The sequence below is a fragment of the Lissotriton helveticus genome, chromosome 6 (assembly GCF_964261635.1).
Source record: "Lissotriton helveticus chromosome 6, aLisHel1.1, whole genome shotgun sequence".
NCBI lineage: Eukaryota > Metazoa > Chordata > Amphibia > Caudata > Salamandridae > Lissotriton > Lissotriton helveticus.
In genome coordinates, this window is record NC_136067.1 from 1379943238 (window position 1) to 1379967741 (window position 24504).

Consider the following 24504-nt stretch of genomic DNA (forward strand, 5'->3'; position numbering starts at 1 on the left):
AAGTTATGCGATGATGCGGTTTGCTTTGTTGAAGATGTGGTGAGGGCAGGGGTCGGTTGGTGAGCCGGAGTGGATGGTGTTCATGGTCTTGATGGTGTCATTGTTGTTGACGTGGGTACAGGAGAGCAGGTGGTTGGTGTGTCTGGGGGGCAGTCGGTCTGCAGTGTTGGCTGCAATAGGGAGGGTCTGGGTGTTAAAGCTGTTGTGGATGTCTGCGATCTTGTGGTGAAAGAAGATGGCTAGGGAGTCGCATAGGTCTTGCGATGGTGGGATATCATTGGAGCTGGAGCTGGGGTTAGAGAGCTCCTTCATGATGTTGAAGAGCTCTTTGCTGTTGTGTGCGTTGTTGTTGATGCGTTCCTTGAAGGAGGTCCTTTTGGTGGCTCAGATGAGTTGGGGGTGCTTGCGGATGGCGTTCTTTAGGCTGCGTGGTTTTCTGGTGTCTTTTCAGGGCGCCACCTTTCTCGAGTCTTTGACAAGTCCGCTTGTTTCTTGGAGGTCGGTGGTGAACCAGCTGACCTTTCTGTCGGTACATCTGTGTGAGGGTTTTTTGATCGGGCGCAGTATTCGATCAACTACCTGAGGTTGCTGGCGGCTGTGTCGGTGATGTTTGTCGGTGGGTCTAGAGCGAGGGCTTGTTCCAGCGGCTGTAGGGGATCCGTAGTGGGTGGTGGTGCGTGGTGGGTTTCTTGAAGGTGAAGTGGATGCAGCGATGGTCGGTCCAGTGGAGTTTGGTGATGTGGCTGAAGGTGACGTGGGTGCTGGCTGAGAGGATGGGGTCGAGTGTGTGACCGGCGGTATGGGTAGGGGTTGTGATGAGCTGTTTGAGTCCGAGGTTGGCAAGGTTAGCGAGCAGGGCAGCTGAGTTGCTGTCGTCGAAGTTCTCGAGGTGGAAATTCAGGTCTCCGAGAAGGATGTAGTCTGTGGACGCAAGAGCATGCATGCCGACGATGTCAGAGATGGTGTCGATGTACTGTGGCTGGGGACCGGGGGTCTGTAGATGAGTGTTCCTCTGAGAGTGGTGTTGGGGTGGGTGTGGATCTGGAAGTGCAGGTGTTCAGCTGTACTGGAGGTGTCTGTCGTGCAGGTCGAGACACTGAGGGTATTCCTGAAGACAATGGCAATTCCTCCTCCTGGTTTGTTGGTGCGGCCCCTTCTGATGATCTTGTATCCATCTGGGATGGCTATTGTAGTGTAGTTTCTATATTCCCAATAGGCTCTGGTATTGGAATAATATACACTATAGATTTGACATGGGACTGAGGTCAGTATGTCTCTATCAAGTATTCTAAACTTATTTGTGAGCGCCAGCTAGCTCAGAGGTCACTAGAGACTTTCTTGAATACACAAGAAGGGATTAGTTTCTGACAACCGCATAAACATGACAACTTTGTTTCCCAAGAATGAAATGTATCTTCAGAGCCGTTCTAAGTCCCGTTCCAGGATAATTCGAGACGAGCAAATGGTACTGTATGAAATGATAGATGGTATCATGAAAATTGATGTTTCCTGATGGAAACGTAGTGACAAGGAGGGAATGTGGAAAAGTAAATTTTGCCATGTTCTGTGTCCCTACGCCTCATCCATCATATGTTATGTGTGCATGACCAATATGCATATGTTATTCCCCATGTCTGATTAATGACGCAATTACAGTTGTGTCCACCTCTGGTATGTCAGCTCCCAGTCCTCGTGAATACTACGAATATCAGGCCTATGTAAAGTTACGTTGCCACGTTTCTCAGTGTGCACGTTATTCCATTATAAAGTCCCCGTTTCCAGGCCTCAAAAGGGCCCGGACCCTGGATTCAGCTCCTGTCTCCTGAAAGCCTCGCTGAGGAGCGATACAGCCCCCACCTGTATCCTCGACCCTTCACTTACTTCCTGCCTCGCAGTGCCCGGTGCAGCTCGGCTCTGTCTCTGAGTCTGCCAAAAGTATGTTATAGTTCCAGCTATCAGTTCAGTCCTCCTCTTCTGCATTCCTAAGCTACTGAACTGCATCAATAGTTTCCGTCATTGTCTAGCCTTCACGTCTCCACGTTAGAGAAATACTGCATTTACTGGTCATTTAATATTCTTCATCACGCACTACATGTAGAATAATGCATGGTCCAGTCTTAGAGTCAAGTTAGCTTTTCCCTTCATGACTTCTAGTTTATATCAACATGTTCCCTAAACATCAGATACCAGATAGGGTTTAGGTACATGTCGCTCCGACCCTCCAGACTCTAGTCTCTGCTCCTAGCACAGAGTTCGTAGCCCCCAGCTTCTCCTAGTAACACGTCATTGCCAGTTTTCGCGCACCATTAGGTTAGAGGTCCCGGCTCCTTAGGTAGCCCCCTCCTATGTTTCCGCCCATTCATGACATATTCTGTTACGTTTGTATCACATGTCTATGTATACTCCCAGTTACACCTACTTTTACTGTTATCTCTCGCGACTGCTACGCGTCACGCCTTCTGCTCCACCCACTGCTACGCCTACTGCAATGTAATGCTATGTGTTTGCGCTATGTATATAAGTCAATGTATTGTTATTAAAAGTTAGCGCGCTCATCCCAGACCTAGCCCCAGCAGCTGCTGGGTCATCCTATGCAGGTTGTCCTGATCCTGTCCTTATGCTGTAATAAACCTGCAGAAACTCCTACTACCTCGAATCTTGACTCTTATTTTATTGAGCTATCTGTTATTCATTCATTCATTCAAAAATAGATCCGGTATTATTTATTTATTTACCACAAAGTAGGTAGTCGAACTGCACCAAACCACACCGTGCTTTGCCATATCCATAGCAGAGGCATCAGTCTGCACAATGCACTGCTTGGTGTAGTCTGGAGTTTTGAGAATTGGTGCTGAGCACATTGCCTCTTTCAGGGTGTCAAAAACCTTTTGACAGCTAACTGTTGAGGTTACTTTCTGGGGAATTTTCTAGGAGGTGAGTTCTGTGAGTGGTGCCAAAATGAATCCATACCCATTCCCAAACCTCCTATAATACACAGTCAAGCCAAGGAATGCCTTGACTTTGTTCGAGGTTGTTGGACCCTCCCAGTCCAGAATAGCTTAGATCTTAGGTTGTAAGAGTTGCACTTGGCCTCCACCAACACTGCCAGGCAACCTGCCTGAAATCTCCAATTGAGGTTTTCTAGTAATCTTTTACGTTCAAATACTTACTCGATCACAGACCAGAAGCTTCTGGAAAAGCAGGGAAAAGCAGGAAAAAGTGAAGGTGTGAGATAGCTGTGGGCCAGTGATCACACTGAGGAGCAAGTGGTATTACAGCTCGAAAACCGGCACTGAAATAGAAGCAGTCTGACTATTGGCGAAGAAGCCGATCAGGGACCAAGAGGCCGGATTTGCGTGCTGTGCCCTCGTGTTACACGAATATACTCAGCCAAATGACCAGCGGTCTTTCAGGCAGGTATTGACACAAGTCAAGCAACTACTGACACAATATTACACAGAGGTTAAACTAAATTCTCTAAAATCTTACCAGGCTAAACTATAAAATCGAAGGGCAGTCCCAAGCTATGACTAAAGACTAGATATGATCTTTAACAGCAATCAATATATAGCAACAATCAATCAATCATGGCATTTGTAAAGTGCACTATTTACCCGTGACGGTCTCAAGGCGCTGGGGAATGCTGCTACTGCTCGAAAAGCCAGGTCTTGAGGAGTCTTCTGAAGGTCAGCAGGGCTTGGGTCTGCCGTAGGTAGGTGCGTAGGGTGTTCCAAGTCGTGGCGGCAAGGTGGGAGAATGATTTGCCACCTGAGGTTGCTCTTCGGATGCGGGGTACTGTGGCAAGGGCGAGGTCAGCGGAGCGGAGCTGGCGGTGTAGAAGCTGAGTCGGCTGTTGAGGTACGCTGGTCCGGTGTTGTGGAGTGCCTTGTGTGCGTGGGTGAGGAGCTTGAAGGTTATCCTTTTTTTGACAGGGAGCCAGTGCAGGTCTCTCGGGTGGGTTGTGATGTGGCTGCGGGGAGGGATGTCGAGGACCAGGCGTGCAGAGGCTTTCTGGATGCATTTGAGCCGTTTCAGGAGTTTGGCCGAGGCTCCTGCGTAGAGGGCGTTTCCCTAGTCCAACCTGCTGCTGATGAGGGCCTGGGTGACCGTTCTTCTCTTTTCAGCGTGGATCCACTTGTAGACCTTACGAAGCATGCAGAGGGAGTTGAAGCAGGAGGAAGAGACGGCGTTGACCTGCTTGGTCATGGAGAGGGTGGAGTCGAGGATGACCCCCAGGTTGAGTGCGTGGTGGTGGGTGTTGGAGCTGTTCCCAATGCGGTTGGCCACCAGGAGTCGTTCCAGGCTGAAGGGGTGGATCCGAGGAGGAGGACCTACATCTTGTCCGAGTTCAGCTTCAGTCGGCTGTTCCTCATCTATTCGGCAACGGCCTTCATTCCTTCTTGGAGGTTGGTTTTGGCGGTGTGGGAGTCCTTGGTGATGGAGAGGATCAGCTGGGTCTTGTCGGCGTGGAGATGATGTTGAGGTCGTGCAGTCGGACGACGTGGGTGAGCGGTGCCATGTAGATGTTTAACAGCGTAGGGCTGAGGTATGAGTCCTGGGGTACGCCGCAGATGATCTCGGTGGCTTTGGAGCGGAAGGGGGGAGGCGTGTTTGTAGTATGCGGTGGCAGACCATTTCGAAGGCGGCTGACAGGTCCAGGAGGATGAGGGCCGTGGTTGCTGTCTCGAAGGAGATGTTGATGCGATGGCAGTGCTGGCTTTGTTGAAGATGTGGTGTGGGCATGGGTCTGACGGAGATCCGGAGTGGACAGTGTTTATGATCTTGATGGTGTCGTCGTCGTTGACGTTGGTCCAGGAGAGCAGGCGATTGTTGCGAATTGTGGTCATGGGGGCGGCGGTCTCGGTGGTTGTCTGGGCAGTCATGGCGTTGAAGCTGTCGTGGATGTCTGCGATCTTGCGATGGAAGAAGGTGGCGAGCGAGTCGCACAGGTTTTGCGAAGGTGGGATATCGTTGGTGCTGGAGCTGGGGTTGGAGAGTTCCTTCACGATGTTGAAGAGCTCTTTGCTGTTGTGTGAGTTGTTGTCTAGGCAGTCTTTGAAGGAGGCCCTTTTGGCAGATATGATGAGGTGATGGTGTCTGCGGGTGGCGTTCTTGTGGACTGCGTAGCTGTCCGGTGTTCGTTCACGGAGCCACTTCTTCTCCAGCTTTCGGCAGGTTTGCTTGGAGGCCTGGAGGTCTTCAGTGAACCAGCTGGCTTTCTTGCTGGTGTGATTTTGGAGGATTTCTTCACCGGGGCGAGGGTGTTGGGCCAGTCGTCGATCCACTGTCTGAGAATGTGGGCGGCGATGTCGGCGTCGGTGGGGTCAGTGGATGGGCTTTGGGCAAGAGTGGTGGTTAGCTGGTCTTCGTTGACTTTGTTCCAGCAGCGGCGAGGCATCAGTTGAATGCGGTGGTGCGTGGTGGGCTTCCGGAAGGTGAAGTGGATGCAGCGATGGCCGGTCCAGTGGAGTTCGGTGGTGTGGTTGAAGGAGACGTGGGGGCTTGTGGAGAAGATGGGGTCAAGTGTGTGGCCGGCAGAGTGAGTGGGTGTAGTGATGAGTTGTTTGAGTCCGAGGTTGGCTAGGTTGTCGATCAGGGTGGTGGAGTTGTTGTCGTTGTTCTCGAGGTAGAAATTCATGTCCTCAAGGAGGATGTAGTCCATGGAGGCGAGCGCGTGTGATCTGGTGAAGTCGGCGATGGAGTCGCTGAACTGTGGTCGGAGTCCAGGGGGTTTGTAGATGAGGGTTCCTCTGAGGGTGGTGTTGGAGCTAGTGTGGATCTGGAAGTGTAGGTGTTCAGCGATGTTTAGGGTGTCGTCAGTGCTCGTCGACACTCTGAGGGTGTTCCTGTGGACGATGGTGATTCCTCCTCCTACTCCGTTGGTGCGGTCTCTGCGGGAGATCTTATAGCCTTCTAGGATGGCTATGGCGATGTCGGGTGCCGAGGAGGGGTTCAGCCAGGTCTCCGTCAGGAAGGGGACGTCTGGGGAGGTTGAGTCGAGAAGGTCCTAGAGTACAGCGTGTTTGCGGGCGGAGCGGGTGTTGAGAAGAATGCATCTGAGGTAGTTGGGTTCTTTCCTGGTGGGTGGGTTGACGGGTCGTGTGCTGGTGAAACTGCAGTTCCGGCAGGAGAAGGGTCCTTGGATGCGCTTTGGGGTGGCCAGGCAGTGTGTGAGTTCTTGTCCGGTGTTGAGTGCTTGGAGGGGGTTGGCGTCGTAGCGGTGTTGGGACTCACGGGGCCAGGGGTTCTGGTGCTGGGCGCGGTCCAGGCGTGGACAGGCGCAGATGGGCTTGCCTTTGGCGCGCCAGCGGCATGCCCGCTGAACGCGGCCGCCATAAGAAGGAGAGGTGGAAGGGAGGAGCAGCTGGGAGCGGGCGAATGGGGAATAGGGGGGCGGGGCCGCAGGGGACGCAGTGGCAGGAACTGGGAGAAGAACGGCGGGGATACCGAAAGGAAAAGGGACACAGTAATGCAACAGCTGGGAAGGGGGCACAAGGGCAAAAACACACAGTGAGCTGACAAAAAATAAAATTTACAATGAAAATAAAAATACCAGAAACAGGGGCAAGAGCAGGGAGGGCCTCGAATCCCAGACAGCAAGGGCAAGGGCACACAGGCAGTGCTGTGCGGTGTGGGGAGCCACCTACCAAGGACAAAATCACAGCAGTACTTATCTGTAATGAAGCAGCAAATAAAAGAGGATGATGACTCTGGACATGCACATTGTCTGGACATTCTATTGCTTTATGATGTATTAATGTTCTTTAAAGGGCTGAATGTTGGGGCTGCAAAAAAAGGTTATTGCATAATGGTAGCATCCGGGCTTGTAATGAAATCAGCCACCTTCTCATTGCCTTGTTCAACATCTCAATAGCAACCACCTTCCTCAAAGACTGGAAACAGGCAAAAGTCAACCCCCTATTAGAGAAACCATTAGCAGATCCCAGTGAATTCCAGAACTGACAACCGATCTCCCTGCTCCCATTCCCGGCCAAAGTATTAGAAAAAGTCATCAACCAATAACTCTCCTCACAACTGGAACAGAACCCCCTACTCGATTCCTCTCAATCTGGATTCCACAGCAACCACAACACCAAGACAGTCCTCATGGCGGCTACCGATGACATCCAAGACCTAAACGACTGCGGTGAGACTGTGGCTCTGATCCTCATAGACCTCTTGGCAACCTATGATACGGCTCCCACCCCACACTCATCACAAGGCTGCACAACAGAGGCATCCAAGGAGCTGCTCTCAGATGGATCGCCTCTCCTCACCAGAAGAATGCGAAAAGTCAGTCTACCCTCACCTTCGAACCAAAGAAAATCATCTGCATTACAGAAATTGCTAACTGGATGAGGGACAAGTGCCTGAAACTCAACACAGACAAGACAGAGGTACCGCACTTCAGAAACAAAAGCTCTCCCTTGGACGCATCTTGGTGGCCCTCTTAACTCAGACCTCCACTGACCACACCTACGAACCGACTACAGACAATATAGAACACAGCAGCCAGACTCGCCCTGGAACTCCCTAGACTAATTCACATCACCCCCTACCTCAGGGAAATTAACTGTCTCCCTGTACAGAAAAGCTCCTGGCCCAAGCAATCAAGGTCCTACATAACTGCGGACTTGCCTACTTTAACCATCGACTGCACTTACATCAGCCCACCATGCATCTCCGCTCCACTTCCGTCTCTAACCTTCACCCCTGCATCTGACGTAGCAGATGCAGAGGTCGTTCCTTCTCCTACCTAGGAACAAAAACATGGAATGAGCTACCCCTTTAGCTCCATACATCCCCATCTCTTTCAGAGTTCCCAGACCTAGATGTTTGGCTAATCAACTGGACCCTGCCATCGCCTGTATACCTTCACGCGTGACAAGAAGTGCTATACAAATCTACTGATTGATTGATGCTGAGAGGCAGAATGGAGTAAATGCCTGTTGTTCATGGCAACACATTTGAAGGGAATCTATGTCTAGCTAACTTGAGGAACATAGAAGTAGAGCTTTTTGTGCACCCTGTATGAATGCTGGTTGTTTTTATTCCTTAGTATAATCAGCGAAAGAGAGTTCTTAGAAATTAAACTTACCAAAAATACATTTTCTATGCGTGGTATCAAATTCTCAAGATTTTCATATTCAGCTATTGCTCCAAAGTATGGCCATTTCTTGATTAATATACTTATTAGAATGATCTCTGGAATCGTGAAACTGGCTCAGCTAGTCCAAGGCAGTAGAATGATCACACTAAGTATTCTTATTTGCCTGTTTTCCAGGTTCATTGAAGGTCTGGAAGCCAGCAGTTGCAATTGGCTTTTTTGGCCTTCCTATAGGGGTGCTAATAGATGTATTCTCCACATGCTCAGTAGTAAAAGCTCTTAATTGCCTGTTCTTCTTGTCATATCCCCTCACATACATGGTAGTCAATTAATGGGTTATGCTCTGAGCACATGGTATTAACTAATCATAACACACATTGCAGTTGGCAATAGTGGATAATACCTTACAATCAGTTCTAGATGAGAACTCTTAGGACACTCTTCATCATTAGTGAACACATGCATATGGTCAGTGAGATCAGAGTGCAATTACAAAAAAGAATAGGGATGTATGAGTGTAGTACCAATAAAAAGCACACACTGCATAGGCAGGCTGATGTTTAGGAAAACCTCAATTGCACATGTAACGATAATCCTCACCTTTTTCTGCAAAATTATGTAACTTTCATTAATCTTATAAGTTTACGTTTGTTGTTTTGAATTAGTATAGTTTACTAGGATCCATCTCTTTCCATTGGCTATGAACTTGTCCACTCCCTTACATGCTAACAAGCTGGACATGCATTATTGCTGTTATTTCTCTTTAAACATATTTGTGTGTATTATTTGTCTTCCAGAAAAATACTTCATGCAGACTATAGGCAAACTAACCAAACACACTGCTCTGACACTGGAGTTCTTTAAAGCCACTATAAATGTTATTTCCCACACCCTGCTCTCAATCTATAACTAACCTGACCAGCCTCTAAACAAAGCTGTTCTTAGCATTTCTCCCCAACCAGGCAATAGGCAAACTAACCAAATACACTGCTCTGACACTGGAGTTCTTTAAAGCCTTTAAACCCTTAAGGGTACCATGGCTAAAGATATGACTTTACAGCTAAATAATATTGTCATCTCCTACTTCACATGATTTACTAGAAACTAGGTTGCTGGCAACAAACTCTGTGTGATCAATGTTCCTACTTAAACTTGGGTGCCACTGAAACGTTTGATGAGAGTCTTTCATTGTGGTCATGGAAGGGGAGTTTGGTGTGGAAAGTGAAACTGGGCCTTAAAGTATGTTTTGCCTAATGCAATTTTTACCTCTACAGCAGCCCCAGTGGTTCCCGGCAGACACAATAATGAGCGAGAGCCGAATCCTCCCGCCTTATTCTGGCGAAAGGGTAAGACGGGGCACCAAAGGCCACCATGTGTTTGAGCATTTCCTTCCCCATGTGTTTGAGCATTTCCTGTGCCTCAGAACATTTAATCTTTTGGTTTCTATGAATGTGTAGTCGACAAAACCAGTCATTTCTTGCCACCTGTCTCTCTCTATAAATAACTACACAATCGGCTCTATCATACATTGTCTTATCTTACTGCCCACTGAAGTTTGTTAACTTCAAATGAATGCTGTTTCATCAAGGTTAATACAGGCTACTATTTGATTCTTTAAATAGATGACTATTTACAATGTACATTTCTCAAGATAGCGTAGTTTATGCAATACTACCATATACTCATAGCCAAAATGTATGAGGAAGATTTTATGTGAATCACTGCTATTTCTTTCTTTTTTGATTCCAACATTACCAGCTGAACTAGCCATTCACACTCTCAATATAAAAGACACCACAATCTTCTGGATAAATTATAAATTCCAAGCAAACCTTTGAAACTGTTTATCTCATCACCACCAGAAAGCAAACTTTCTCTTAATGAAGTAGACCCAGGCTGATGGCTTGTACAAACTTCAACTGTGCAAAAGTAAATAGGACTTCCCCTGGCTTTGTAAATGCATATTTAATGGCAGCACACATCTTAATGTCATTCGCAAGTAGAAATATGGCGTCCTTTACATAAATTTTACAAACAAGTCTAAGAGAATTATGATATCTTTTATGATACAAGATTTGGAATACAAAGTTTTCAGAAATATCTGCAGTTAATTCGATGCCCTCTGCCAGAGCCACCAAACTCTACCACCACTCTTACCAAGATCTACTGACTACATTTTAATCTTTGTACTCCTTAATGATAAGACCTGGACATGGTATTGACAGACCAGAAATGTGTCAGGGACTAGTTTGGTAGGAAGCTTGAGAATCAAGATTGCATTGAAGTACCAGAGAAGAAGCTCATTCCATTGTTGAAGCTTTGCACCCAAAGCTGACATTACACATGGAACTACTCTGCCAGAGTAACTTTTAATGGATGATAACTATTCCTTGGTACATAAGAAGCCTCCTCCAGCTCTGCTGACTTAGGCCCAGTCATTCGAGGAGCTTGTGAAATCCTGCAAGCTTCATAAGATGTCGCTGGACTACCAAGGTCTTACAGGAATGCTAGGGAAATATCAAGAAAAAACACATATGCGCACACCACGCAATGTGTATCTAGTCTGTAGTCTTTTGAAAACTCTTAGATTATCATATTCAGAAGACTTTAGTGACTGTTCCAGCTTCACACATTCTGAATACACATTCAGGTGCAAGAAAACACCTGATATGAAATTCAGTGTGCTTCGACTCATCAAAACCTGCTAAACTAAAAAGGTTTATGTGGACTTTTATTATTTCCCAGGGAAGTTTTCGAAAGATGTATTTTGAACAGAGGGATACACAGCCCAAAAGAAAGGGCCATACTGAGTGAATATTTGGCTAGCTGCTGTACCCGCATGTAACCACGCATATATAAATATATTTCAAAATATATCTATATATAAATGTATATATTATATTTATATATACATATATGTATGTGTCTGTGTGTGTATAACTTGATGATATATACATAATACATATATATTCAAGCATGTTTTTGTGATAAAATGGTAGAACAACATTAATAATTTAATATCCTCAAATACAAAGTTGCGAGCGGAGCAGGAACGTGAGCCTCATTAGTGGAGGCTGGAGTTGACCTTAATCTTTGCTGAAGTCATTTTTGGATTCCTTACAGCTTCCTGTATGCCTTTCAAGACACCGCATGGGACAGAGGAGTTTTCCATTGATTTTGAGAATCCCACATCGTATGTCTGGAAGAGTATGCGTAAGTGAAAAAGTATTTTAATGGAGGTATAGGAGCCAGGTATTTGGGTATTTCAGGTGCCCTCCATGCATGTTCTCTAACATTGGACCCACTATAAATGTTATTTCCCACACCCTGCTCTCAATCTATAACTAACCTGACCAGCCTCTAACCAAAGCTGTTCTTAGCATTTCTCACCAACCAGGCAATAGGCAAACTAACCAAATACACTGCTCTGACACTGGAGTTCTTTAAAGCCTTTAAACCCTTAACCACATCGGTGCTCGATGAGTTCCGCCCCTGTGCTGGAATATGCAAAAACCCATTATTCATGACGAGCTGGGCTCGTCATGAGCGTGCTGGGAGGCTACTGCATGACGAGCCCAGCTCGTCATGAGCGTCGAAGGGGTTAAGGGTACCATGGCTAAAGATATGACTTTACAGCTAAATAATATTGTCATCTCCTGCCTACTTCACATGAGTTACTAGAAACTAGGTTGCTGGCAACAAACTCTGTGTGATCAATGTTCCTACTTAAACTTGGGTGCCACTGAAACGTTTGACGAGAGCCTTTCATTGTGGTCATGGAAGGGGAGTTTGGTGTGGAAAGTGAAACTGGGCCTTAAAGTATGTTTTGCCTAATGCAATTTTTACCTCTACAGCATCCCCAGTGGTTCGCGGCAGACACAATAATGAGCGAGAGCCGAATCCTCCCGTCCTATTCTGGCGAAAGGGTAAGACGGGGCACCAAAGGCCACCATGTGTTTGAGCATTTCCTTCCCCATGTGTTTGAGCATTTCCTGTCCCTCAGAACATTTAATCTTTTGGTTTCTATGAATGTGTAGTCGACAAAACCAGTCATTTCTTGCCACCTGTCTCTCTCTATAGCTAACTACACAATCTGTTCTATCATACATTGTCTTATCTTACTGCCTACTGAAGTTTTTTAACTACAAATGAATGCTGTTTTATCAAGGTTAATACAGGCTACTAATTGATTCTTTAAATAGATGACGATTTACAATGTACATTTCTCAAGATAGCGTAGTTTATGCAATACTACCATATACTCATAGCCAAAATGTATGAGGAAGATTTTATGTGAATCACTGCTATTTCTTTCTTTTTTGATTCCAACATTACCAGCTGAACTAGCCATTCACACTCTAAATATAAAAGACACCACAATCTTCTGGATAAATTATCAATTCCAAGCAAACCTTTGAAACTGTTTATCTCATCACCACCAGAGAGCAAACTTTCTCTTAATGAAGTAGACCCAGACTGATGGCTTGTACAAACTTCAACTGTGCAAAAGTAAATAGGACTTTCCCTGGCTTTGTAAATGCATATTTAATGGTAGCACACGTCTTAATGTCATTCGCAAGTAGAAATATGGCGTCCTTTACATATATTTTACAAACAAGTCTAAGACAATTATGATGCCTTTTATGATACAAGATCTGGAATACAACGTTTAGAAATAGCTGCAGTTAATTTGATGCCTCTGCCAGAGCCACCAAACTCTACCATCACTCTTACCAAGATCTACTGACTACATTTTAATCTTTGTACTCCTTAATGATAAGACCAGGACATGGTATTGACAGACCAGAAATGTGTCAGGGACTAGTTTGGTAGGAAGCTCGAGAATCAAGATTGCATTGAAGTACCAGAGAAGAAGCTCATTCCATTGTTGAAGCTTTGCACCCAAAGCTGACATTACACATGGAACTACACGTTTTGTAGCGTGAGTCTTCTGGCATGCTATTGATTTTAATGTTTGTAACTCTGTGACAACTGCATCTGGGATTTTAATCTGTTTCCTTTAGTATTTCGACTGGAGCAACCTTCAGGAAATATATTTTTTAAATTGCGCATTTGCACTCTTTGTACCATTTGTTTCCCTCGTTCTGCCTCTGGGGTCAACATCACTAGAGCACTAACGCGGTGCCAGGAACGTTATCTTGACCCACCTGAAGATTAGCGCTCTAGTTGTCAGGGGTGTTTGTGATTTCTGGCTCCCCCCTCCACTTTCTGTCTCCTATTTAGGCACGGACGTGGCGAGCACTCCGATTGTAGCGTGAGTCTTCTGGCGTGCTTTTGATTTTAATGTTTGTAACTCTGTGACAACTGCATCTGGGATTTTAATCTGTTTCCTTTAGTATTTCGACTGGAGCAACCTTCAGGAAATATATTTTTAAAATTGCGCATTTGCACTCTTTGTACCATTTGTTTCCCTCGTTCTGCCTCTTGGGTAAACATCACTAGAGCGCTAACGCGGTGCTAGGAACGTTATCCTGACCCGCCTGAAGATTAGCACTCTAGTTGTCAGGAGTGTTTGTGATTTCTGGCTCCTCCCCTCCACTTCCTGTCTCCTATTTAGGCACGGATGTGGCGAAAGCGCAGCGGGCGCGCCAGCGGCGCGCTGAAGGCGCACCAAAGGCAAGCCCATCTGCGCCAAGATCGCGACTGGCGCTGGCCATGCCGTCCAAAACACCCTGAATACTGGTTATCAAGCGAGTACCCTCGAGAGCTTAATTTTCAAAGTAAGTGTTTGTGCGTCATCCCTATGGTACAGATATGGGGCCCATTCTCCTGTAGAACCTGTTCATGGACTACACCACTGTTCACATCCGAAGTTCTGCCCCATACACACATTACTTCTTCAATCCTATCTAGTTTTAAAGGGGGGCTTATTAACGCATGGTCTATGGGTAGTCATAGTCAGGACATCAAGGAATTAATCCTCGACCATAATTTAGACTTCCTCTTTATAACCGAAACGTGGCTCAATGACTGCAGCAACCCTGACCTGTCGGTCGCTCTCCTGCCCGGCTATGTCATATTTAGACTGGACAGGCGGAGTGGACGAGGAGGTGGAGTTGCCATAATAATCAGAAACTCCCTGAAATGTCATACATTTGATCTTGGCCACCTCAAAGGCGTCAAAAGCATTGGTTTTTCTATCATGTGCAATGCTTCCACATCCTTCACAGAAGGGTTAATATATCGTCCACCTGGTAGTTCTACTATGTTTTTGGATTCCTTGGGTGAATCCTTAGGACAATTGCTACTTCGTTACCCATATTTTACTCTCCTGGGCGATTTCAACCTACAGCTTGAATCTAAAACTGACTCCCAGGCCACTAACTTTCACCAGACACTCGAAATATTTGGACTCTCCCAAAAAGTGGTAAAGGCCACTCACCGAGCAGGACATACACTTGATGGGGTTTGTTCCAACTTCCCCTCTCTAGTGACTCATATTCCCATCCCACAAATTTGGACGGATCACTGTTTTGTCCCTTTTAACATTAATGTGCACCGCCCTTCTAAAACGGTAAAAACAACCTTGCAGCCTTCATCTAATCAAAACTGGGCAATGGTTGCCGAAAACATAAAGCTTAAACACTTGGCTCAGTTTCAGGCTCCCAGCTTGTCTGGTGATGTCGACCGAGATTCTAAAACTTTCACATCTGGATGCAGCAAGCTATAAAAGATCCTGAACCCCCAAAGCGCCCTTTAAAAAAAGAGAAAATTAAAAAGATAAGTGCCCCTTGGTACACACAATCTCTTGCAGAATTACACTTTCAGTGTAAACAAAGTGAACGCAAATGGAGGAAAGCCTATGACCCGATAGCCACAGCTCTCTATGTAAAACATAGAAATGCATATTTTTCTAACATAAAAATTGCTAAGAAGGATTACTATACTAAAGCAATTAAGGATGCCCAACAAAAACAAAAAAAAATGTTTTTTCTATAGTTAAATACTTCACCCACCCGAAAGCCCTCCAACTGGAAATTCCTCTGTCTCAAGACTTCTGCAATCAGATTGCTGATTACTTTGAGGAGAAAATCAAACTCTTACAGGATGATTTTCCACCTATCCTTCAATCCATCACTAAGGACACCAACGACACCACTGTGACAGCGGCACACACTCTTAGAATGTTTAGACCAGTGACTCTTGTGCAAACCCGCGATGCCATCATATCCTGTAAATCAGGATCCCCATCTGACTCTTGCCCCCCGCTGATCCTCCATCAGATAATTGATATAGTCAATCCCATCATAAATACAATAGTCAATGCCTCACAGTTCAGGCATTGTTCCATCGGATTGGAAAAAAGCAATAGTGAAAACTTTAATGAAAAAACAAAGTGAAAATATAACAGATCTTTCCAATCTTCGACCGATATCTCTTCTCCCGGTTCTCAGGAAAATAACCGAACACATGGTCCACCAAGAGCTGAAGAATTTTGTGGAAATGCATAACATCTTACACCACCAACAATCGGGCTTTCGCTCAAAGCATTCCACTGAAACGGCCCTCATCGATCTTACTGATTCCATTAAAAATTTACAGGATGAAGGAAAAAACGCCGTCCTGATATTACTCGATCTATCGGCAGCGTTCAATATCATTTCCCATAAAATACTTATTTCTAGGTTAAGAGAAAAAGGAATTACAGAGGTTGCTCTCGATTGGATAAGTTCTTTCCTATCCGAGAGAACCCAAACCATTTCATTGGGACCCTTTCTCTCGAGCGAAAAAAAAATCACCTCTGGAGTTCCCCAGGGCTCCATTTTAAGTCTGTTACTTTTTAATATTTACATGGTGCCCCTCATCACTCTAATTGAATCATACGGGATACTAGTAACATCGTATGCCGATGATACTCAATTGATTGTATCTTTAGATAAGAACTCCACTAATGCTGAACAGAACTTTCAGAACTGTCTGACTGACTATGCCCGGTAGGGCGACGCGTCACAATATCAGGCGCGCGCAGGTGGCCGTCGATGCGATGGGAGCGACGGGAGAACAAGCGGCGCTTCTACTAGCGGACATCGATAGGGCATTCGATTCAGTCAGTTGGACTTATCTCTTCGCTCTTTTGCCGCGACTCAACCTCGGTCCAATTTTTGTCTCGTATGTCCGGCTTCTATACACAGACATCACCGCCTCGGTGCGTGTTTCGGGGGCTGTGTCGGAGAAGTTCCCAGTTGCCAGGGGGACTCGCCAGGGGTGCCCCCTCTCCCCGTACCTTTTTGCCTTGGTCATGGAACCTTTGGCCGCGTGGGTGCGCATTGATGCACAACTTCGGGGCTTTGTGTGGGGAGCTGGACTCTCGGACAGGATTGCGTTATACGCAGACGATGTCCTCTTCTTTCTGACAGACCTTCACCGTTCTGGCCCGCGGATCCTAGACATAATGCGTATTTTTGGTGAAGTGTCGGGACTCTTCCTTAACCCGCGTAAATCGACTTTATGGGTGCTGGGCGGAAGATCGGAGGTGTTCCCCTAGGCCTCGGCCTTGCAAGTCGCGGTTGGTGGTCTAAAATACCTGGGAGTTTTCCTGTCTGAATCTGCCGCGGTTGCATGGGAGCGCAATGTGTTGCCGGTGTGGGACAGAGTTCAGTCGGACGTCAAGACCTGGTCTCGCATGCCCCTTAACATCTATGGCAGGTCGGCGATTTTTAAGATGGTCGCCCTCCCTAGACTCCTTTACCAGCTTCATAACTTCCCATATAGGGTTGACCCACAATGGTTCCGTCGCGTGAATTCGGTACTGGGACGTTTCCTGTGGGCAGGGGGTGCCTCCAGAGTGGCACTGCGGACTTGTTTCCTGTCCACGTACTGTGGCGGTCTCGCTACATCAGACATACTATCCTACTACCAAGCCTCTCATCTGCTGGTTCTGAATGAGTGGTGGTACGGTGGGCGTGATGACCCGGCATACGCCCTGGAACGCTTTCTTATGGGGGATGCCACGCTCCACACGCTGTTATACTCGGCCAGCCGGCGGCGGAAGCTGCCGCAGGCTACTCAGGTGGTTTTCATGCTTTGGAGACAGGTGCTACGTCGTATGGGCTGGTGGGGTCGCCTAACAGCGGAAACGCCACTCTGGAACAATGGCCGGCTCCCTGCACTTGCCTCACTGTCGGGGTTTAGTGGATGGGACTCTATTGGGATCTCGACGCTAGGCCATGTCCTTACTGGGACTACTCTTAAAACCTTTCAAGCCCTTAGCGCCGAATTCGACATGCCCAAGACCCAATTTTTTAAATACTTACAACTGCGTCACGCTCTCGCGCCGAGTCTAGTGGGGTTAGACCAACTCCCAGAATTTAGCCCCGTTGAAGCCAAGCTCTTCATGGGGGATCTGGGGGATAAAAAAGTCTCCAAAATTTATCAAACCTTAATTACTCACTGCTCCTCTTCCCTCTTGTCGTTGAAGGCCTCCTGGGAAGTAGATGTTGGCCCCTTGGATGAGGATGATTGGAGGGAGGCACTGGAGTCCCCCCGTGGGGCAGCCATCGCTGTGAGACTCCGATTTATACAGTTCAAGTACCTGCATCGGGCCTATTACACCAGAGAGAGACTGTGGAAGGCTGGCCTCATTGCCACCCCTGTATGCCTGCGTTGTGGGACGGAGAGCGGTACGCTGCTGCATACTGTGTGGTCGTGTGTGGGTCTGACTCGATTCTGGAGTGGGGTTTGGTCTTGCTTGTCAGAGGTGCTGCACTGGGACCTTCCTCGCACGCCCAGACTAGGTCTTTTACATATCATGGATCAAGTAGGGGGTAACATCTATAAGCGTCACCTCCTTCTGTTGGGCCTGACGGTCGCCAAATGGGATTTGGCAAAGGCGTGGAAGAGTGACCGCGCCCCCCCACTCAGCGCATGGAGGGCGGGACTAGATTTTCTTATGGGACTGGAATTGCCTGTGTTTGAGGCCAGGGGCTGCCCCCGCAAACATTACAAGATCTGGAAGCAGTGGGCAGAATACAGAGACTTGCCATTGGATCCTCCCGTTGACCTGGATGATGGACTGCCTACCGGCAGTGACCTCGGGGCCTAGGTGGCTCCAGGACGCCTATTGTGCTTTACACTATATGCTGCAGCTGATGGTGATCACGTGCACTGGGTTAGGGTGGGATAAGGGGAGGGTAGTCGGGGTTTTTTTTTTTTTTTTCTTTTTGGGGTTGTTGGCTGGGGGCGGGACGGTGGGTGGGGGGTTAGTTGAATGTCTAGGCTGTTCATGCATTCTATTATGTGTTTTCCACTGGCAGTGTCCTCCTGGCTATGGAGTACTGTATGTATGATTTGCCTGAAACCCTTAATAAACACAGTTGTGAGAACTGTCTGACTGACGTCTTTGTGTGGATGAGTAACAACCATCTGAAATGTAATTCAAATAAAACTGAAACACTGCCCATGGGAAAAAATGTCAACTTTAGCCCCAGTAAATGGTGGCCAAGGGGCACTACTGCACCTCCCAGTTCGGTTGAAGTGGCCAGAAATCTGGGTGTACTTTTTGACTCATCACTGTCCTTTGACCATCATGTAAGGAGTGTTGCAGGAAGCTGTTTCAATATTATAAAATCATTAAAAAAAATCTTTGATTTTCTCCCTATAGAATCGAGAAAGGCGGTGGCAGTGGCTCTGATACTTTCCCGCCTCGATTATTGCAATGGTCTTATGGCAGGGGTAAAAAAGCTCATGTTAAAAAAACTACAAAACGTACAAAACGCGGCAGCAAGACTGGTACTAAAACTGCCTAGAAAATCCTCTGCATCACCAGCCCTTAGGATATTGCACTGGCTGCCCCTCCACAAAAGGATTTTGTTCAAAATCCTTCTGACTACCTTTAGAGCGCTAAATAACATTGGCCCAAGGTGTCTTTCAAGAAGATATACCTGTTACAACCCTACTAGAGTTTTAAGATCAGTAGGCTGTAATTTAATCGGTATCCCCAAATTTCATTACATAACCAAGGGTGGAAAAACTCAGTGTCCTGGCTTCTAAGGCATGGAATTCCATGCCTAAAGAACTAAGACTGCTGGACTTAGTGAATCCATTCAGGAAACAACTAAAGACCTGGTTTTTCAATTTGACAGATGCGTACGTATTGGTTGCCATTTAGATTTCACCTTTGCTTTCTCCCACATTCCTCAGCGCCAGGATGCTCCTTCCGGAGCGACAGTTCGCGCTTTATAAATACCAAATACCAAATAGAAATACAAATAAAAACTACTCTGCCAGAGTAACTTTTAATGGATGATAACTATTCCTTGGTACATAAGAAGCCTCCTCCAGCTCTGCTGACTTAGGCCCAGTCATTCGAGGAGCTTGTGGAATCCTGCAAGTTTCATAAGATGTCGCTGGACTACTAAGGTCTTACAGGAATGCTAGAGAAATCTCAAGAAAAAATACACATGCGCACACCACGCAATGTGTATCTAGTCTGTAGTCTTTTGAAAACTCTTTGATTATCATATTTAGAAGACTTTAGTGACTGTTGCAGCTTCACACATTCTGAATACATATTCAGGTGCAAGAAAACACCTGACATGAGATTCAGTGTGCTGCGACTCATCAAAACCTGCGAAACTAAAAAGGTTTATGTGGACTTCTATAATTTCCCAGGGAAGTTTTCGAAAGATGTATTTTGAACAGAGGGATACACAGCCCAAAAGAAAGGGCCATACCGAGTGAATATTTGGCTAGCTGCTGTACCCGCATGTACCCAGGCATATATAAATATATTTAAAAATATATCTATATATAAATGTATATATTATATATACATATATGTATGTGTCTGTGTGTGTATAACTTGATGATATACACATAATACATATATATTCAAGCATGTGTTTGTTATAAAATGGTAGGACAATATTAATAATTTTATATCCTCAAATACAAAGTTGTGGGCGGAGCAGGAACGTGAGCCTCATTAGTGGAGGCTGGAGTTGGCCTTAATCTTTGCTGAAGTCCTTTTTGGATTCTTTACAGCTTCCTGTATGCCTTTCTAGACACCGCATGAGACAGAGGAGCATTCCATTGATTTTGAGCATCCCACATCGTATGGCTGGAAGAGTATGCGTAAGTGAAAAAGTATTTTAATGGAGATATAGGAGCCAGGTATTTGGGTATTTCAGATGCCCTCCATGCATGTTCTCTAACATTGGACCCACTATAAATGTTATTTCCCACAACCTGCTCTCAATCTATAACTAACCTGACCAGCCTCTAAACAAACCTGTTCATAGCATTTCTCACCAACCTGGCAATAGGCAAACTAGCCAAATACACTGCTCTGACACTGGAGATCTTTAAAGCCGTTAAAACCTTAAGGGTAACATGGTGAAAGATATGACTTCTGATAGATACATCTGCCGTGTGGATTCCTCACCTTGTGACTACCCCCCTGCGTCAGCAACATTCGGAAATTCTTTTTTCGTAGCCTCGCGCCGACTTGGACTCCTGACGTCATAGAGACACGACCTCGCTCGCGACTCCGCTGACGTCACCGACGCCTATAATAGGCCCACGCCGGCGTGATGACATCAGTTCCCTTTTTTCCGCGTCGTCGACGCTAACGGTTATCGGGAATCTCTGTAGCCAACGGATACTTTGTTGCCTATATTATTACCTTTTTCTGCTTCTCTGTATCCTGTTTCTTCGACAATGTCTTCTAAAAAGACCGACTTTAAGCCATGCAAAGAATGTGGCAAAATGATGTCCATCACCGACCCTCACAGCGACTGCATCTGGTACTTGAGCTCGGACCATGATGTGGATGACTGCTCTTCGTGTAAGAAGATGAACCCGAAGGCCCTGAGAGAAAGAGAGGCGAAGCTGCTGGTGGCTAAGATGAAAGCTGGAAAGGAGAAGTCGTCGAGGTCTCGTTCTCGAAGGGCGAGGTCGAAGTCGAGATCGAGGTCGAGGTCTGGATCTCGAGGAAGGTCGTCTTCGAAGTCGGCTTCTGATCGTGTTTCAAAAAAGAGGAAACATAAGAAGAGGAGACATGAATCCCGACGTCGTTCTGGTAAGGAGTCGGGATCGAGGTCGAGGTCACCGAAGAAGGTACGTTCGAAGGTGGTGACCGTTGATGTTTCTGATCCAGAACCTGAAGGTGAGGCCTCCCCTTCTGAGTCACGGGCGCCGTCTCCGGCTCCGTCTCCGACTCCGTCTCCGAATCCGGCTCCGAGTCCGTCTCCGGCGCCGTCCCCGGCCCGAGATGAGGAGGAGCTTTGTGAGGATGGGGATTCCGCGCCCTTAGGTGAGCCGAATCCGAACGCTCCTCAGGACAAGCCTGAAGGTTTTCATCCACCATTTCCTGCCCCAGGCCAGGACCCTTCTGCGTTTCTCAACGCGATGTACGGAGTCTTTTTGAGGGCGTGGTACCCCTCTGGGGCACCTTCGGGTCCCATGGGTCCTTTAGCTTTTATCTTAGGAGTCCCTCACTCCTACCCTCCGGCTCCGTTTATGCCTTACATGCCGGCTCCGATGCCGCCGTGGCATTTTCCGGCTCCACCGAAGCCGTCGACGCCGGTTCCGGCTTCGCCTGCTCCGAGTCGTCCTCGGACACATCCCTCTGAGCCTTCGGGTTCGATCCCGACGTCGATTCCGAATCCGTCGGAGCCGGTGGTGGATCCGATGGCAAAACGAGTCAAGATGAGATCCAGAAGAGAGGCTCAACGCCTTCTGGATGAAAGGAGGTTTTTGGATTCACAATCTGACGTTGAAGAGGGTGAATTGGATGAAGATGCTTTTGAGGATTTGGCAGACGCAGGAAGCCTGGATTTCTCTCCAGAGTGGGAGTTACCCTCAGGTTCTAGCACTCCTTCTAAGGACGTTCAACCCTATCATTTAATTATGAGGAAGGCTGCCAGTCTCCTTAAGTTGACTTTGCCTACAGCAGAATTCAAATCTAATATTCTGACTGAAGTATTGCATTCTCCGAGTTCAGTGGTGGAACCTCTTCTTCCTTTCAATGATGCTCTGACAGAGCCCATTCTAGAGGTGTGGAAAAAACCTTTGTCGGCTCCAGCTGTCTCTAAAAGTGTAGCCAGAAGATACAGGGTTGCCCCTGAGGATCCTGCCTTTTTAACCTCTCACCCTTCACCGGAGAGTTTGGTCATTCAGGCTGCATGCTCCAAAAAGAACGTTAGTGCTTTCCCTCAGGTTCCTTTTGAGAAGGAGGCAAAGAAGCAGGATCAGGTGGCAAAGAAGTCCTTCTCCTCTGCCAGTATGGCATTGAAGTCATCAAATGCCACTTGCTTGATGGGGAGATATTTACACGCTCTGATGGACTCTTTGCGTGTTCTTGTTCCAAAAATTCCTGATGACAGCAGGAAGGATTTTGAAGAAGTCATCTCTGACGCCCAGGCGGCGGCTCGCCAGGTCATTCAGAGCGGTTTGGATACTGTAGACTCTGTGGCGCGCATTATGGGCACTGCTGTCGCTACTAGGAGGTCTGCCTGGTTGAAATCTTCTGACTTTTCGGCTGATGTTCAGGCGACATTATTAGATCTTCCTTTCGATGGTTCAGGCCTCTTTGGGAAGAAGGCTGATGCGGCCCTTGAGAGGTTTAAAGATAGCAGGGCGACTGCTAAATCCTTGGGTCTTCAAGTGAGAGGCTCTTCAACTGGCAGAAGATTCAGGGGTTTTGGCCGCTCTTCCTTTCGGAATTTCCGGCAAGGCCAGCAGCAGTAGCAGCAACAACAGCAGCAGCAAAACTCCTTGTACAGGACATATAGGGGAAAGCAGAGAGCTCGTCCTCGTGGACGTCAGGCCTCTTCCTCCTCCACTTCCTCCAACCCCCCTGCCCCTGAGAAGCAGCCCTAGATCCGACATTCAGGATCATGTGGGTCCGGTTGGGGGTCGGCTCACCCATTTTCTACAGGATTTGGAATCGGTTACGTCAGATCTTTGGGTTCTCAATCTTGTAGAAAATGGGTATGCCCTTCCCTTTCGGGAATTCCCTCCCAATTTCCCTCCTTGCCAAGGGTATTGCTCCGAGGAGCATCTGTCACTTCTGCAAGAGGAAGTTTTGACTCTGATAAGAAAAGGTGCGATAGAGGTGGTCCCAGAGCAGGAAAGGAGTCAGGGGTGCTACTCCCGGTATTTCCTGATTCCGAAGAAGGATGGCAGGCTTCGTCCGATCCTGGATCTCAGGATCTTGAATCTCTATCTGAAGCAGGAGAAATTCAAGATGCTCACCCTTGCTCAGGTTCTTCAGGCGCTGCAAGAAGAAGACTGGATGGTGTCGCTCGACTTGCAGGATGCTTACTTTCATATCCCAATCCTGAAGTCGCACAGGAAATATCTCCGTTTTACGGTGGGATCGGAGCACTACCAGTTTGCGGTCCTTCCGTTTGGACTTACTACTGCGCCTCGAGTCTTCACCAAGGTGATGGCAGTGGTGGCGGCGCATCTCAGGAGGTCAGGGATTCCAGTGTTCCCTTATTTGGACGACTGGCTGATCAAGGCAGAGTCGTCAGAGAGAGTGCTCCATCATTTGCGAGAGACAACCCAGTTGTTGTACAGGTTGGGTTTTTCGATAAATGTACCCAAGTCTCACCTGGTGCCCTCCCAGCGCAACCTGTTCATAGGTGCGGTACTGGACACAACCGTATGTCGTGCATTCCCTCCCCCTCAAAGGATTCGCGACATACGGGAGATGATTCCTTTATTTTACAATGGAGCGGTCGTTCCAGTCCTGAAGGTCCTTCGCCTGCTCGGTCTGATGGCTTCATGCATTCTGTTGGTCAACCATGCACGCTGGCACATGAGGGCGCTCCAGTGGTGCCTCCGCAAGCAGTGGTATCAGCACAACGGAGATCTCAGGGAGTCAGTGAGGATCTCCAGAGAAGCTGCAGCGGATCTGTCTTGGTGGGGCGTGGAAGGCAATCTGTCCCAAGGAAAGCCTTTTCAACTTCCCCCATCGGTGGCCACGGTGATAACGGATGCATCCACTCTCGGGTGGGGTGCTCATCTGGGGGATCTGGAGGTCAAGGGCCTTTGGTCTCCAGAGGAAAGGTTGCTTCACATCAACCTTCTAGAATTGCGGGCGATACGTTTGGCGCTCAAGGCCTTCCTCCCTTCCCTTCGCGGTCAGTCTGTTCAGGTCCTAACGGACAACACAACCGCGATGTGGTACGTCAACAAGCAGGGAGGGGTAGGGTCGCAGTGTCTCTGCAGAGAGGCTCTGCGTCTCTGGTCCTGGGTTCAGGACCATCAGGTTTGTCTGATGGCGAATCATCTGGCCGGTGTGTTGAACGTTCGTGCAGACAGTCTCAGTCGGCAGTTCTCTGCCGACAACGAGTGGAGGCTTCACCCGGAGGTGGTTCACGACATCTTTCGGATGTGGGGGACTCCTCGGGTGGACCTGTTCGCCACTC

At 47.4% G+C, this 24504-nt stretch overlaps 1 protein-coding gene and 1 long non-coding RNA gene across 10 annotated transcripts in view; one reads left to right on the plus strand and one right to left on the minus strand.

The window, feature by feature from the left end:
• Positions 1-24504, plus strand: part of LOC144763503 (uncharacterized) — a 556338-nt gene that overhangs the window by 132141 nt on the left and 399693 nt on the right. For 4 of the 9 annotated variants that reach the window (XM_078649147.1, XM_078649152.1, XM_078649148.1 and 1 more), the window contains 4 exons: positions 9382-9453; positions 11231-11320; positions 11962-12033; positions 20111-20200. The exons of 1 other annotated variant lie outside the window; for it this stretch is intronic. In XM_078649147.1, coding sequence (XP_078505273.1) covers positions 9382-9453; positions 11231-11320; positions 11962-12033; positions 20111-20200 — 324 coding nt within the window. The remainder of the gene's footprint in view (positions 1-9381; positions 9454-11230; positions 11321-11961; positions 12034-20110; positions 20201-24504) is intronic. 4 more of the 9 variants (XM_078649153.1, XM_078649155.1, XM_078649150.1 and 1 more) reach the window with 3 other exon arrangements.
• The window catches only part of LOC144763504 (uncharacterized), a 179277-nt gene that overhangs the window by 100488 nt on the left and 54285 nt on the right, over positions 1-24504 (minus strand). The window lies entirely within an intron of this gene.